This window comes from Gallus gallus, chromosome 3 (assembly GCF_016699485.2).
Source record: "Gallus gallus isolate bGalGal1 chromosome 3, bGalGal1.mat.broiler.GRCg7b, whole genome shotgun sequence".
NCBI classification, from domain to species: domain Eukaryota; kingdom Metazoa; phylum Chordata; class Aves; order Galliformes; family Phasianidae; genus Gallus; species Gallus gallus.
Window position 1 is genome coordinate 95,657,098 of NC_052534.1, and position 15,418 is coordinate 95,672,515.

The 15,418-nt window shown below is 39.9% G+C and overlaps 1 protein-coding gene across 4 annotated transcripts in view; it reads right to left on the minus strand.

Annotated features, from left to right (window-relative positions):
• Positions 1 to 15,418, minus strand: part of MBOAT2 (membrane bound O-acyltransferase domain containing 2) — a 154,051-nt gene that overhangs the window by 23,621 nt on the left and 115,012 nt on the right. For all 4 annotated transcript variants that reach the window (XM_025148772.3, XM_025148771.3, XM_025148773.3 and 1 more), the window contains 2 exons: positions 9,724 to 9,819; positions 6,544 to 6,599 (listed from right to left, as the gene is read on the minus strand). In XM_025148772.3, the coding sequence (XP_025004540.1) occupies positions 6,544 to 6,599; positions 9,724 to 9,819 (152 nt within the window). The remainder of the gene's footprint in view (positions 1 to 6,543; positions 6,600 to 9,723; positions 9,820 to 15,418) is intronic.

A 15,418-nucleotide genomic window follows, 5' to 3' on the forward strand; every position in this document is an offset into this window, starting at 1 on the left:
GGAGAAGCTTTTTGAAAAGTATTTTAACCTTTAAGGCCACAACGTAACAGGTCTCAGGTACTAAATCCCGGTGGATACCTTCTTCCTTGAGTCAGGAGGAAGCAGTGACCAAGTCTGTCCAAATTAACTTGCATGAGGCCGGATAGACAGGTAATTAGCCTAATGAAAGATTTCACACCGCTGATGTGCTACAAAATGAGAGGGAAAAAAAACCTCAAATAGAAGAATCTAATCAGTGAAATATGACCTGTACTTTTGGAGGGCTAGAGGCTAAGGAGTTGGCATATTTAAAATAGGTTCAAGTATACCTATATACCTATGTGTGGAGTTGCTTTCCCCCTACGTAATGTGTTGCTTTCCCCCTACATACTGTATGTCTCAAGCATACAGTGCACAAGTAAGTCTCCATGAATTTTTCACTCCAACCACCAGCTTCTCAGAGGTCAGTGCCTTTCCCCTCATGCTTTTTCATGTCTTCTCATTGCCTGGGTCGCACTCTTGAAAGCTTTCAGAAAGGTACTGCAGACTTTTTTTAAATGATAGAAAATACATATAGAAAAGGCGAAAAGATGCTTTTAAAACCTCTTCAGGGTGGGGGGACTTTGAAGAATCGTCAAGTCCAACCTCATCTAAAGCAAGATAAATGCATCCAGTGCTTTTGAGGCAGTGTATTTGCCCATGGGGACAGAGGTCCCAGATCATAGCTGTTCCCTACCTGCTATACACTGGAGATAAAGAAACCTCATTTCATCAGTATGCCACTGGTAGGGAATTTATGAATTTTTCTAACTTTCCTCTAGGGATTATGAGAAATGTTTTCTCCTGTTCTAAAGCAGCATACTTCTGCAATGGTTGCATCTTCTAGTTGCTATCAAATCACACAGTGGGGATTAGAGAAAATGGGTTTTATCGAACATCTGTGAGAGAGGTGAAATTATCTGGCCGTTCAGCAACTATAACTCAGTTTTCTCATCTGTAAAGTAAGAAATAAGGCTGCGTTCCCTCTGTGTGCAAGAATTTTGTAACTCGCGGCTAACAAAAATGATCTCCATTGATCTAGATCGTGAGGAAGTTGCATCTGTTCATTCTCCTCAGGAGATCACACCATCAAGGAAGATCATCATCTCTGGGTATATACCAATATCCCTCCCTACAGGTTTTATTAAAGGCTGTTATGGCTACTACCAGGCTTTCTCACTACAGCAGCACAATATTTATCATTATATCTTGGTATCAACCCAGCTTAGTAGTTAATCTGCTCGAATATATCCACTTTGACATTTGCATGAAAAACTGGCTATTAAGTAACTCATTAATAATGCTTAAATATGATGTTATATTAACTAATAATACTTAAACATGAAGATTGTATCACAAGCCCTGTTGAAACCACAGCAAGATTTAATTTGAGGTTCAGAAATGGATCACCTGAGTTTAAATGCACGCTGTTACTGAAGTATTTTAAGGCCTGAAGAAGAGGCAGACATTCCCTAACAGCTTTAGTTGTTACTAGCATGTTGGCAGCAAACAGACACAGGTGTCAACTGAGTAAAATTGCAGAGAAATTACAAGAAAAAGCAAGAAAAATCAGAGATTTTGACATGTTCAACCACGGGCCCCAAACGACACAAGTCTTAGGAGTTGAGAAATACAACGTAATTCCTTAAAACATTAATGGCATGTAGAGGAATTAAAATGATTTGGTAACAGCTACAATAGCTGTGTTGTCACTAACACAAGAGGGAGCACTTTAAAAGAAGATGCACAAAATATAGACCAGGAGACAACTGACAGAGAGAACCTCCAAGACTTGTGAAGGAAGCACTGTGATTAAAAGTAACCAAAACAACAACAAAAACCATACCACCACACCATTCCTGCTGAATATGGGAGGTCTTTGCCTTTGAGAAAAGGAGAAGGCGAAGCGCCAAGTTAACTGAACATAAAGATGGAATGTTTGCATCAATCTGAACATGAAACATTCCTCAATGCTTGTGGCAGCATTACGTTATCTGAGCACAGCTAATAAAGCCAGCACTGCTATCAGAATAGCAGGTACTGCAATTTGGATGAGATTGCTCATTAGCTGTGAATCAACATGAAATTCGCCTTTGTTTCTTTCAAATTACTTTGCTCAATAACCATCCCAAGTGTATGGTGCACTGCTTTGACTGTAAGAAGGCGGTAGCAAAAGATAATTAAGACCACTGCAACTAACATAATAACATGTAAGTTTCTCCAGTATTCCTTTTCTTTTTCCTTATCTCTTTTTCCTGTGTGTTTCATCCACCAATTAAAATACCATCTCCTCAGGGACCACGTGGGACAAAGAATATACTTCCACAATTTTGGGAGGAAAATACACCTTAATAGCCAATTTGTAAATCTTACAACACTGTACAGTAGTACAACAGCAATATGAGGAGAAACAGCATGAAACAATCCCTCCATTGTCCTCATATGCAGCTGTTGGAGCAAAATAAATGTGGGGAGACCCAAAACACTGCTGTAAGACTAGCACATAACTATATTTCCTGGTGCATGATTGAAAAAGAAAAGGCAGAGCTTAAAAAAATCTTTTCAGTTGCATATTCAGTGTACTCTATCTCCTTTTAGCTCTCACAGTAAATGCAGTGCTGTTACAGATCAGTATCAATGTCTGCTCTATTGCTTTTAAAAATGGAGGGCGCCAGATCCATCAGGCCATAATAATTAGAGAAAAGCAAGCTGTGTTCCTGGAACAGTGCATTTAAGCATTAGCAACTACAGAGTTGAAAACCAAGGCATGAGTGGTAGCAGAAGGGTGTCTTAAAGGAACAGGAAAGTTTATTTTCCGGTGGTCAGAAAGCACATGAAAGGTAAACCTCTAGGAATCAAGAAGCTGACAGAAGAGTGTGATGGTTCTGGTTTCTTACCTGTGTGTAGCCAGTTTTCTGGACAAATGCGACACAGCAATATGGAGGAATTACATCTCTCTTACTACATGACTCTGACATACAAGAAGTGATTGTTTATGGTTTTTGTGTTTTTTTAATCTTTAATTTAGTTTCAGTTAGAGAGGAGAAATGAGGTTGGAAGAAGCTGTGGGCATGTTTGCCCAATTAAATAGCAAACATAGAGCCTAATATTCCCTGATTTTGGTGACTGAATCTCTTTGTGCTTTAAAAATAATTGTGTTGTAAGCTCCAGAACTTCCTTGAGTTACGAATATAAACATTTGAAGAGGCTCTTTGTTTAAGATTCATTAAGCATTGGAGTTAAAAACAAGCTGTCCAAGCATGTACAGACTAGTGAGATTAGATGTTGATACGGGTCCCTCCTTCCTGTAAAGATCTCCCAGCTCTTCCTGTAAAGAACTCCCAGAATTGCAGTAAAAAGAGTGATGCTCATCTGCGGGTATGTGGGTTGTGAGCAAAAGAGGGGGACCTCCGTGTGTGATGGCGTCCTCCAGCCCAAGCTGGTCTGTCATTGTTAGGCTGGGACTAGGACTGGGTCCTGCTGCACCCTAGCTCCTCTGAGGAGGAGTTTGGAAAGCAAAGGGGTCCACTCAGAACCTCGTGACTCAACAAAAAGGACTTCTGGATGATTTCCTCTGATCCTGTCCTCTATGCAGAGAATAACCAAGCGTACCTTGCCATCAAACCTTGTTAAACAGCTGTCTTACTTATCATTAAACTTTGTTAAACCATCTTCTTTCAAAAAATATATTGTTGCCATCGCAAGATAGAGGAGTTAAGCAGCGATGGCATCTTTCTCCTTTGCTCAACTTTTTGCACCTTATAATTGCAAAAGCTTCTCTATTTGACAGCATTTTCTAGCTGGGAAATTCTTGTGCAAGTAAAACTCTTCATTTTTAGCCTTCCTAAACAAACTGCAGCCAATCAGCCTACTTCTGGAATACCTGCAATACACCCTTCCCTCTCCAAAACATGCCAGTTTTAAATTTGATGAAAAAGGTACTTCAGACAGAATGTGAAGTACAAAAAGCTGGTTTTTTAATCCCCATAACTCTGTCAGCAGCCTAACATTACACAAGTAAATCTAAATCTTGCCATAAAGAATGAATATGGACACAAGCAGGCTCTGAACCACGCAAAGAACTTTTCTGCCTTTAAAATATGTGTGAGGGTCAGCAAGGAATACAAAATATAACACACTGACTACTCATTTTTGTCAGTGTCCTTTTAAGTAGCAGGAACCTGTAAGAGGCCAACAATTATCACAGGCCTAACTTCAAAACACAAAAGGCACAGACGAAATGTATGTAGGTGTAAATCTGTGACCCATGCAACCTTCTGAAAAGCCAGCATTACAAATCAAACCTAAACTATTCCTACAAAACTTGCATAGAATTTTCCTGTTGTAAAAGTCCACAATAAGTGCGCAGAGTTGTAACAGTTCCAGAACTGTTTATTTACAGAAGTACAGTGTTCAACTTGGGATCAAGGATATTCACTAAGAGCAGACAGACTCTTTATTATGCAGCGTGAGTGAGTGCCCTTACACCCAATTCTTTCCAGGATCTTCAAATGTAATACTGAAACCAGCTGAGCACAGTGAGTAGGCTGCCAGGAAAAGATCAAATGCAGACTTGCCTTTACCACAAAACCAACCTAACCACAGCGAGAGCCTTGAAATTTACTAAGATCTTCCAATGCAGCAACACCTCTGATTTTTCATTTTCATTACCTTTCCTTAGATGTACTGGTAAAAATCAAGGAGAGGAGAAAAAAACAAGAAGTAATTGGTGATGAATACAGCCAAGCTGAGGTAGCTGAAGGCTCAGAATGCCATTAATGATCTGTACAGCGATTTGCAACATCATCTCCTCCTTAAGCCATACATCTCTTAAAATATTTTCCAGTGGAATCAAGGATCTTCATATAGTGGACAAAAGCCCACGGGCAGCAGGCTTCTTTTCATTGTTTTCTCTCGACAGATCCCTCGCAGGCTGTCTATGCTTAAAAATCATTGATTTAATACAACCTCTGTGTCCCTTGTACATGTTTTTTTAATCATCTCCTGAGATAAGACTCAAAGATGCTCCTGAATTTACAATGGTCTCATCATACTGCCACTGTGCTTTTAGCAGCTGTGATTATCCAACTCAAGAACTTTGATAACTGCAAATGCAACCAGAGAGAGAGCTTTCCACTGTATCCCCACAAGCTGACAGGGACTCCAGAGGATCTCTGATGTGGAGTCTGTAGGGAAATAAATTTTACGATAGATACTCAGAATTCAACTTATCTCAAACAAATTCAGACCTAAAATATGCTGGACTTGATAGGAAAATGCAGATAGTCTGTATTAATTTAAGTGCACCTCAATACAGAAAGTATGAGGTGCTGGAGCAGGTCCAAAGAAGGGCAACAAGGCTTGTGAAGGGCTTGGAGAATATGCCCTACAAGGAGAGACTGAAGGAACTGGGGCTGTTTAGTCTGGGGAAAAGGAGGCTGAGGGGAGACCTTACTGCTCTCTTTCAATATCTGAAAGGTGCTTACAGCGAGAGCGGGGTTGGTCTCTTCTCACTGGTGACAGGTGACAAGACGAGGGGAAATGGCCTCAAGTTGCGCCAGGGTAAGTTTAGGTTGGATATCAGGAAACGCTTCTTTACAGAAGGGGTTGTTAAGCACTGGAATAGGGTCCCCAGGGAGGTGGTTGAGTCACCATCCCTGGATATGTTTAAAAACCGTTTGGATGTGGTGCTCAGAGACATGATTTAGCAGAGGGTTGTTAGAGTTAGGGTAGTATGGTTAGGTCATGGTTGGACTCAATGATCTTTAAGGTCTTTTCCAACCTGAGCAATTCTATGATTCTATGATTCTAAGTAAGTAAAAAAATCTTGTGCAGTTCATAGTTAAAGTAAAGAATAGAGCTGACTAAATGAAACATTTATTTCAAGACCATCAGAAACACTGCTATGCTCATCCTATAACGCAACTCCACTACTTGTGCATGATTTCAGCAAATCTGGAATAGCTTATTCCTGTAGCAAAATAATAGGAGGAAGCAGTTCACTTTGAAAACAGTATTACTTCTTCAGAATAAGCTGTTTCCTCTAATCTGCGTACGCTGTACTCTAATTGATTATAGCTTGCAAAACTAATACTTCCAAATGTGTTTTCTCTGAAGTTTGGCATCAGCTTTCTGGCCGTTTCAGTCATCAGCTAGACATACCTAGCACTGTTCATTCATTTTCATTCATTCAAGAATTCACACAAGAAGTGTTTTCCAGGCTTTTCATGCCTGTGAACGTTACAGCCTGCGGGCTTCTCTAGGCTTGCAAGGACACAAAAAATTAACCACAGCATTAAAGCCTGTACACACATATAGTGATGTTGTTTAAAACAGGTGCTCAGCAACTGAGATCACAGCGTGCTGCTACCACCAATCTCTCACCAACAGTGACCTCTGAATTCTGAAATTCTTTGGCTAACGCTCTGAATCTGTACCCCAGCACAAGAATGCCAATTGTTTTTAGCCAAAAAAAAGAGTAGAAAAAAATAAAGGAAAGTTTAAGACAGCTTAAAGAAATCTTACCATCGTGAATCTCGAATGCCAAACTAGTGATCTTCTGTGTAATTATCATCATTGGACTGTTAGAGGAAAGAAAGAATAGTTAAGAAAAAAAAATCAGATTTTCTTTGACATGTAAATATCAAGGAAAATGTTATACTAATAGCCAGGTTAATTACTCTCTAGTGGAAGACTTCCAATGCAAGGTATGTTTTTGGAGCTCAAATCATTACACTGTTTTCAAGCTATGAAAATCATTTACTCCTTAGCTACAGTATTTGATAAACTATGCCTTTTATTGCTGCATTAGGTTCCACAAACACAGCCAGTGTTCCACATTTACTTTCTAATAGTGTTGTTTATTTTCTCTTCTTTCAGTGCAAAGACTAAAGGAAAAAGGGCAGTAAGAGCAACTATATGCATTATGAATTACAGCAACAGTAAACAAAGGACAATAAGAATACCAAGGTTGAGCAGCAGCATTACTTATTTAGATACCCGGAGCATTTTCACTATTTCTACTAACAGCTGGTCCTATTAATTTTTCCATCTACAATTATTAGGTGCTTCAAGTAAACGTAAGTGATAAAACTAAAACCTAGCATAATTATGCTGACTCCAATGGAGTTCAGTTTGTGTTGAATTTCCTGGACTTATTTCTTAAACTGTCCAAGAGAGATCCTTGACTGGGTAAGTAACTCAGCACTGGAAAACAGAAAAGGTTACTAAGAAGTGGTACCATCTCCACTGTACCCAAGTTTTCAGCTGATAGAAATCCCAGCACTTCTAACTCCTAACAGGGGTAGGGAAGATAAAAGCATAAAATGAGCATAACCAGAATTCAGAAACCAGTTCTTAAAAATATCTGATTTGCCTAGTAGTTTGTGAGCTGGAGACACAATAACAACAGCAGAGAAAAATGATCATGCTGTAGCCATCAAGTCCTACTGACAAGTATTTTGCCACATGGTTCAGCCTGCCAGATGATATTTTTAAGGTTTCAGGTTATTTCAAAGCACAATGTATTTTCAGTTCTCAAATGCAATCAGGGAAAAAGTATCCCCCTGTATTACCAGTGCTCCAAAAAATCCTGTTATCAAGTCTAGAATGACAGGGGAGGATCAACAAGGAAAAAAGCTAAATGAGAATGGACACTGGAATATCTCTCCAATCTCTTTTCAGCATCTGAGCTGAAGACTTGCCCGCTGTTGTCACAGATCTCCAGCTGATTCTGAACAGAACAGGTTTTCCTTCTGAGAATGGACATGTGAATGCATGGATCCTGCCTGGCCAAGGGATGGAGCCCAGGAGAAGCTCAGACAGACCTTACAATAATTCTAGCTGACACATGTCATTGTTATCATAGCAGATACTGATATTTTTTCTTTCTGAAATGGCTCTACCAGTACCTTCTGGGTTACAGCTGAGGAGCAACAGTCTAGAGACTAAAAGAGGAAGAGCCCTTTCTGGAAGGGTGTGTATCAGTTTTCGTTTCCCTTGTAGGTACTGGCAGAAGGGCAAGGAAGCTGTGGAAGGCTTGCAGGCAGTTGGGGTCTGTTAGTACTGAAGCCAGAATCACAACGGCACCTCCAGCTCGAGGTCAGATTTCATTGGCAGATTCTCTGGGCTTGGACACTTCAGATGGCCAAGATGGGTTATGAGAAATATCTAAATTCATTCAAACCTCTTTCAAGGCTAACCTCTGTATGAAGCTGTGCCAGCTTCTTTGGTACCAAGAAAGAACTGCTGGTGCTGTGATTCACCAGCTGGTCAGGGCATTTTTGCTAAATTTTGAGTTCCATCTCTTTCTCTGGAACTAGAGAAACCTGATGGAAAATAGCCTCTTTCAGTTCAAACTGCAGCATGCAGTTCTCCTCCTGTTTTGGAAGCAACTCCTGTCTCAGGTCTCAAGGGAGCAGATGCAGTTTATGCCAGAGATTTAATACAATACGCACACACCAAGCTCCCGAGCATGAAAGGGTCGTTTGAACAGAGCAGCTCTATCCAGAGCACAGACTTCATGAATCTCTGGACGCGTTTAGACCTGGCAGAAATCGGAGCTAACATCAAAGACAGCTGCTATCAGAGCAATACAGTCACATTTGAGCAACGGTGTGCTCAGGCTACTATTAATAGCTTTAGATCAGTAACAGGCAAATACAATTACACTGCTCCCTGAGTGAGCTCAGAGCTTTGGTTGATGTTAAAGTCTGTAGAGTTTGGCCCTTAAGTGATCTGTAAATGACAGCATTTGGATCATGATTCCACTCTTAATGGTGAAATTCAGTTCAACATCTGTAAATCTAGCTTTGTGCATCTGTATGCGTATATCTTTGTTACAGTCTCTCATCATAGTCAGCAGAGATCTGGACAAGACAGTCAGGGGCAAGCGATCCCGTTCACATCAAGGTAGACACTCAGTGGTGGGTCAGCTGAAGTGCCCTCCAGGCTCTGCTGTCTGCACTGGTTAGATCTCTGATGAGAACAGGAAGGATGAATTTAACCATAAAAGCTACAGGCTTCAGCCTACAAGGTAGTTTTGGGGCTCTTACCAATGACGACTGAGAAGTGACGGGGCAAACACAACTGTGCTACACAGTACAGTAATACTGAACTACAAACACCAATGCCATTCCCACTATTCCTGAGAAGTATTTAATGCTTTTGTTGTTGCTGCTTTTAAACAGACTTGCACACACACCTCTCTTTTTTTCCAAAATGCTCCTTTAAATCAAAGACCTACCAGGAGCAAACGGTCATAGGAAATGGTGTGCATTGTTTCTGTCTGCAGTACTGACAAAAATCACCAATATTTTTCATTTTTGCTTCACCTTTTTGTATTATATTTTGCTCATGTATGGCTCCAACCGAATATAGATTAATGTCCTCATATAAAATGAGAACATACACAGGCATAGCTTTCCAGTTCTAAGGGTGGTGTGACTACTTAAGCACATACGTGCCTCTCTCCTTGGCCTTTCCTTTCTGGAACGCCTAACATAAAACCCAAAAGAGAGAAAAGCTAAATCCCTTAAAACATTCAGATTTAACTCACAACGTGGCATCAGATTACAGACATATACATGTGTGTAAGATACAATTCAGGTTTCATCATATTGCCATGGGTGGTAAAGGGAAAAATAGACAACAAAGGTGCAGCATCACATAGGAAGGTAAGATGGAGAGATTTTTTTTTCTCCTTACCCAGAAAAATCAGCAGAATACTGTCCATAATCAAAGATATAGACTCTAGTAATTTGGCACACAGTGAGGTATCCTAAAGCAAAAACAAAGCAATACCTGAAAGGGGGAAAAAACAAAAAGCATTTTAATTAAAAACATTTCTCCACTGAGTCAGCAATCTTTAATTTGATTTTAATTCTCAGTAATTTCAGGTGGGTATTGTACAGTCTGCACACGTAAATACACTTCCATTCTGACCTTTTCTGTAATGTTTATTCTACAGGACCATGAAGATTTTTTTTCCAAGTGTACAGTACTAAATTACAACTGCTTTACAACCATTATCTTATTTATTGACGTGAATGAGACTCAGGATTTGTAATGCAAATGCTGCTGTGAAGAACAGAAGTTCTATAAAATGAATCTATTATTTTTAGTTCAAAGTTAATTTTTGACCATACGAGTATGCGAGTCAGGCAAATTAAGCAAATTATACATTGAACATCATCTCCGTTGAATGTACTTCTATGCATTTGATATTCATCACCACAAACCTCACTGCTTCTGTTGCCACAGACATTGGAAAAGTCTATTAATTTTCAAATATACCCATTAAGACATATCTGATTGAAAAGCGAACCGTATGAGTTTACACCTCCCGTTAAAGCTGATCCTTGCAAATATAAAAAATACACACAAAGGCAACTTTTGCAAGTATTAAAAATTTAATTTCACATATCATTTTAAGGTCAGGGTTTTTTCCCCCCCTATTAGTGAAATGTAAAATGGTGACTATTTTCACACAGATCACGAAGCATTCATGATAATGAAATCAAGCACACTAGACTGATGTTCAATCCCTACAGCAGACTATGGTGTACAATCAAAACCCAATTAAAATGAAAATGTTCATGTATCAAATGGAAAATCAGAGCTAGGACTGCATTAAGGTGACACAGTGAGGGGCACTCCAGGAGGAGTCTGGGACACGCTTTTCCTTTCTTTCTCAAACTACTATTTTAGCACAGAAGTGTTTACATAATGAAGTCTGAAGTCTTAGAAATTATTCTTCAAGTTGAAAGCGATCCCTGCTTTTGCCATAGAGAACACCTGCACTAGATTTAAACTACACAATGTTTTAAGATGTCCAACTTCCAGGACAGAGAACCACTTCTGACCTCATATGCCATGCATCAGAAGCTGCATAAATCCACGTTTGCTTGCTTGTTTAAAGCTTTAGGTTGCCTGCTTTAGCAATAGATAGCATTTTTGTTTGTTTGTTTTCATCTGTTTTAATAATCCAGAATCAATATCATATTGGGTGGCTAAATGGCACAAAAACGTGTACAATAGAAACGCGACACAATTAAACAATAATTGACTCCTAATACTACTGAGTTATTTCAGCAAGGAAAAGCTTTGACACAGTTAAGGAGTGGACCACAGACATGAGGAGCACGATGCACTGCAGAACAAGTCAGGAAGCAACTTTTTCTTGAGATATTGTAAGAAAAGCTGCTTCCTCTTCCTGCCAGAAATCACACAGGTTTCACATGAACGATGACTGCTTTGCCCCCTCAGATGTAACTCCCAGCTATTTCATTCACTAAAATAATACCGTTACGTAGAATGGTTTGGGTTGGAACCCACCCGTAGATACTACACAAAATAAATAAAACAAGAACAATTCAAATATTGTTGTTTTCTCTAAGAAAATCTCATCTTGTCCTCCATGCCAAACATGATATGTTCATTAACAACAGTCTATTCACTGTATATTGCAGCAGGTCTAAACAAAACAGAATTTCACACATGACACCAACTGCAGCTTTCCTACCTCACAATGCCCACCACAGCAGCAGGGCTCACTGTGCCAGGACAAGCACCGTGCCATACATGGTCCTATGATTCCGTGAGTCTATGATACATCAGTGGGTTAGGCACATCCCATCAGACAAACAAAAACAGTCACCAGTTTCTACCTCAGAACGTTTTACCTTGGAACACTTCTACTCTAAGTTCTTAACAAAACACGAAGACTTCCTTTTGCAGAAAAGTTATGCTGATCCCGCGGTTGAAAAATTACTAAATATCCTAAAAGAAGGAAAGCACTGAAAAAATGAGGAAATCTTAGGTTCTTTTTTGTATAGTCATTATGATACATTCTTGTAGCACTATGTGAACATGCAACTCAAAACTCCAGTCTCGCTGAAGAGCTAGATTGTTGTTATACATATTTTAAGGCTGACAAAGTTAGGGATTTTCCCACCAGCACTTCCTCAGATATTCTCAATGAATAAAAAAGAGTATTTCATTAAAAACTGCATTCATTTTTAAGATGAATGTTAGTGATACTCAGTGTTAACCCGTTTCTACATACAGGAAATTAAGAAATAAATCGATTACGTTGCTCTGAATACCAGGCATGGCAGGTGCAAGGCCAATTCTCCAGCAAACTCTGTTCCTCTAAAGTTCTAAAGTTGCAGAAAGAACATTACCAGTACATTTCACTACCAAACACATGCTTTGTAATTCTACATCTCTAACCCCAAGTGTTCCATGGAATATACCCAGACGTGGGCAGACAATATCTGTAGCTGAAACAAATAGTTTAAACCAAGTTGCATTCATAGAATAATGGAATGGTTTGAGTTTGGGGTGGGCTTGAGGAGACCTCACAGCCCACCCACCCAACCCCTGCCATGGGCTGGCTGTCCCCCACCAGCTCAGGCTGCCCAGGGCCCACCCAACCCGACCTTGAGTGCCTGCGGGGATGCGGCACCCACAGCTCTCTGGGCAGCTGTGCCAGGGCCTCAACACCATCTGAGTGAGGGTGCTGAGGCAGACTGAGGAAATGATGCTACCTGGTTATGGAACACTACAACATACAATACAGAGTTATGGTTACTTGCAGTTGGCTATGGTATCGCTTAAATGCCTTACAACTTCAATTACAAACCAGCTTTCTACAATGAAATGACTGTCTTGGCAAACAACTAAAGAGAGTGGGTATTGTATACCTGAATTTCAGTAATGCTTTTGGCATTGCCCCCCATTAAGATTCTCACAGAGAAGCTGTTGATGTATGTGCTGGAAGAGCAGACAGTGAGGCGGATGGAAAACTGGCTGAATGGTTGCACCCAGGGAGCGGTGGTCAGTGATGTAAAGTGTGGCTGAAGGCCAGCAATGAAGGGGAGGGGTCCATACTGACCCAAGGGTGTTTACTGGGTCCGGTCCTGTTCAACAGCTTCGTATCTGACCTGGGTGATGTGGTAGCACCCTCAGCACGTCTGCTGATGGCACAAAACAGAAGAAATGACTGATAAGCCAGAGGGTCATTCTGCCATCCAGAGTGACCTCGACTGGCTTTTTAGATTTGTTTATTTTTATTGCTTCAGCACTGCAAGTTTGAACATGGTATACAAGTAAGTGTAAAGGTCTTCAGTAATAGCTTAAAGGTCAATACACACGCAAAGATACAAAATTTGATGCTTCATTAAGTGAAACCTACTGTTTCACAATCATACTTGCCTTATGTGCAAGTGAGAGATACGATCTGACATTGCCAAGGCAAAGCTTGTTGTTGATGTTCAAGAAGGATTATCACAAGCTGCCATGTGGCAGGCCATCGAGTCCACGTGAATAACCAAACAATACTATACACTTTTCAAAGACATAGCAACAACCAAGTGCCACCTGAAGCGGCTTGCAAGAAAACTAGAGTGGTTTCTGGACTGAAATATAGATGCTTTTACTGCTAGCAATGATTATAAAATAAATGACATGAAACATATGGCAAGGCTTGGAAAACAAGTGGCCAAAGTAAATATAATCGATTCCCTAAAAGTTTATTATGCAGATAAAAATTATAATTAGCATCAGTTGACAGCAGAGAACCACAGCAGTATGACGGATCAGGCAGTGCTTCTGGAAGCACTAAATAGATGTAGATGCTTCTACCCCCCTAAAATAACTAAACAAAACAGAACAAAAGCAAAGAGAAACACTCTAAAATCCACAGAACTGTTGCTTTCACTTTACTTATGCATTTCGAAAACACCTCCAGTCTGATAATATATAATTTGCTATTATTTTATAATGGGATTTTACCTAAATATTAACTTCAGATTATTTCTAAAATATTTTATGTTTATCTTATCAGTGAAGAACTTCACATTTGCAGCTACTAAATCTAGAAGATTCTTGCTTCCTAAAAATATCAGGATCTGTTCATTATTATACTAGAACAAGCCAGACAGAATTATGAACATTTTAAATTTTTTTAAAGGAAAAAAATAAGGAAAAAAATCCATAATAATATGTTAATTACCTGGCTTCCCTAAATTCTGGGAAAGGGGACAGCAATAACACTCCCCTTTCTCCTGCCTCCAAGAAAGAAGGAAACTGAAGGTACCATTATATACAACTTTGAATGGAAATCCAAATTTATGCTCAAGATTTACAGGAAGTCTGTTATGTTACATAAATGTAACGAAGTTGTTATAACCACTCACAGTTGGTCTGTACAGAAAAACAAAAGTCATAAGCTGTGATCAAAGCCCAGACATATGTTCTCTAAGAACCCATGAAGGCTTAGAGTTATGAGGGACATCTGCCTATAATGAACCTGGTGAACAAATACAGGGGTGAATCCTCCAGCAATCCACAAATCCTGCTCTCATTCCAGAGCTTCTGGCTACAAGCTCCTGGGCTTCTCTCCTCTTTTTCTCTGGATCTTCATCCGATTCACTTTCAAGTTTTTCTAAATACAACAGACAAGGTAAGGTTGATAAGACAGATAAGACAAGGTGATACAACTCAAAAGAAAACTAAATGAGGTATCGGGGATATTTTAGCCCCACTGAACGAAAATACCTGAAATCCAGCCATGTCAGCCAGGGCTGCCAGGCAGCTCAGTCACTATTAATTATAGAAAGAAACATCAAAGCCACGTGTTGAGGAACAGTACGTACATGTGATCACCTCAGAACAACAAAACCCAAACCCACTGCAGCTTTTATTTCAAGAAGAAACAAGTATTTACAAGTATTTGATTGTTTTGACAAAGCATTAGACAACACCTTGCAGTAGAAGGGACAGACATCCTTCCCAACATCTCTAAAGGTGAAAATGCCAATCGTCACAAAAACGAGAGCAGGAGCACAAATGGCTCCTTGCCTCGAGGAGAACCAGGAACATCTATCAGATCCAGCACCCGCTATGCCTACTGATTCCCTAAACTAAACCAAACCTAGCTTTATTTAGCTGCTGACCAAAGTGTCACCCACCTGACTACTTGAAGTAGATGTTAGCCACCACTATCAACATGGCAGGACTTCTTCATCAAAAACACCGCATAGGCCTGAAAAGCAAGTAAAGCTTTGCAGAGCTCAACCATGTGAAGTTATACCTAACTACCACAGCATTAATTATAGGCTGTATGTGAATGCAGTGTTACCCAGGGCTAAAATCTCTCCTCTGGTGCAAAAGCCAGTGGTTTTTAAAAAGCCATGTTAATATTCCACCTATCCCTGCTGCTGGGTGAGTAACGGTCTCACAAGCAGAATTACAGAAGTAACTCCCTTTGTTCAAGAGCTGCTACAGGCAAGTTACAATATGTGTAGTATTATAAATAATGTTAAGACAAACTGACCTGTAATGCATGTTGCATGGTATATAATTAATCGGCACAAAGGCGTTCATTTAGAATTTGTTT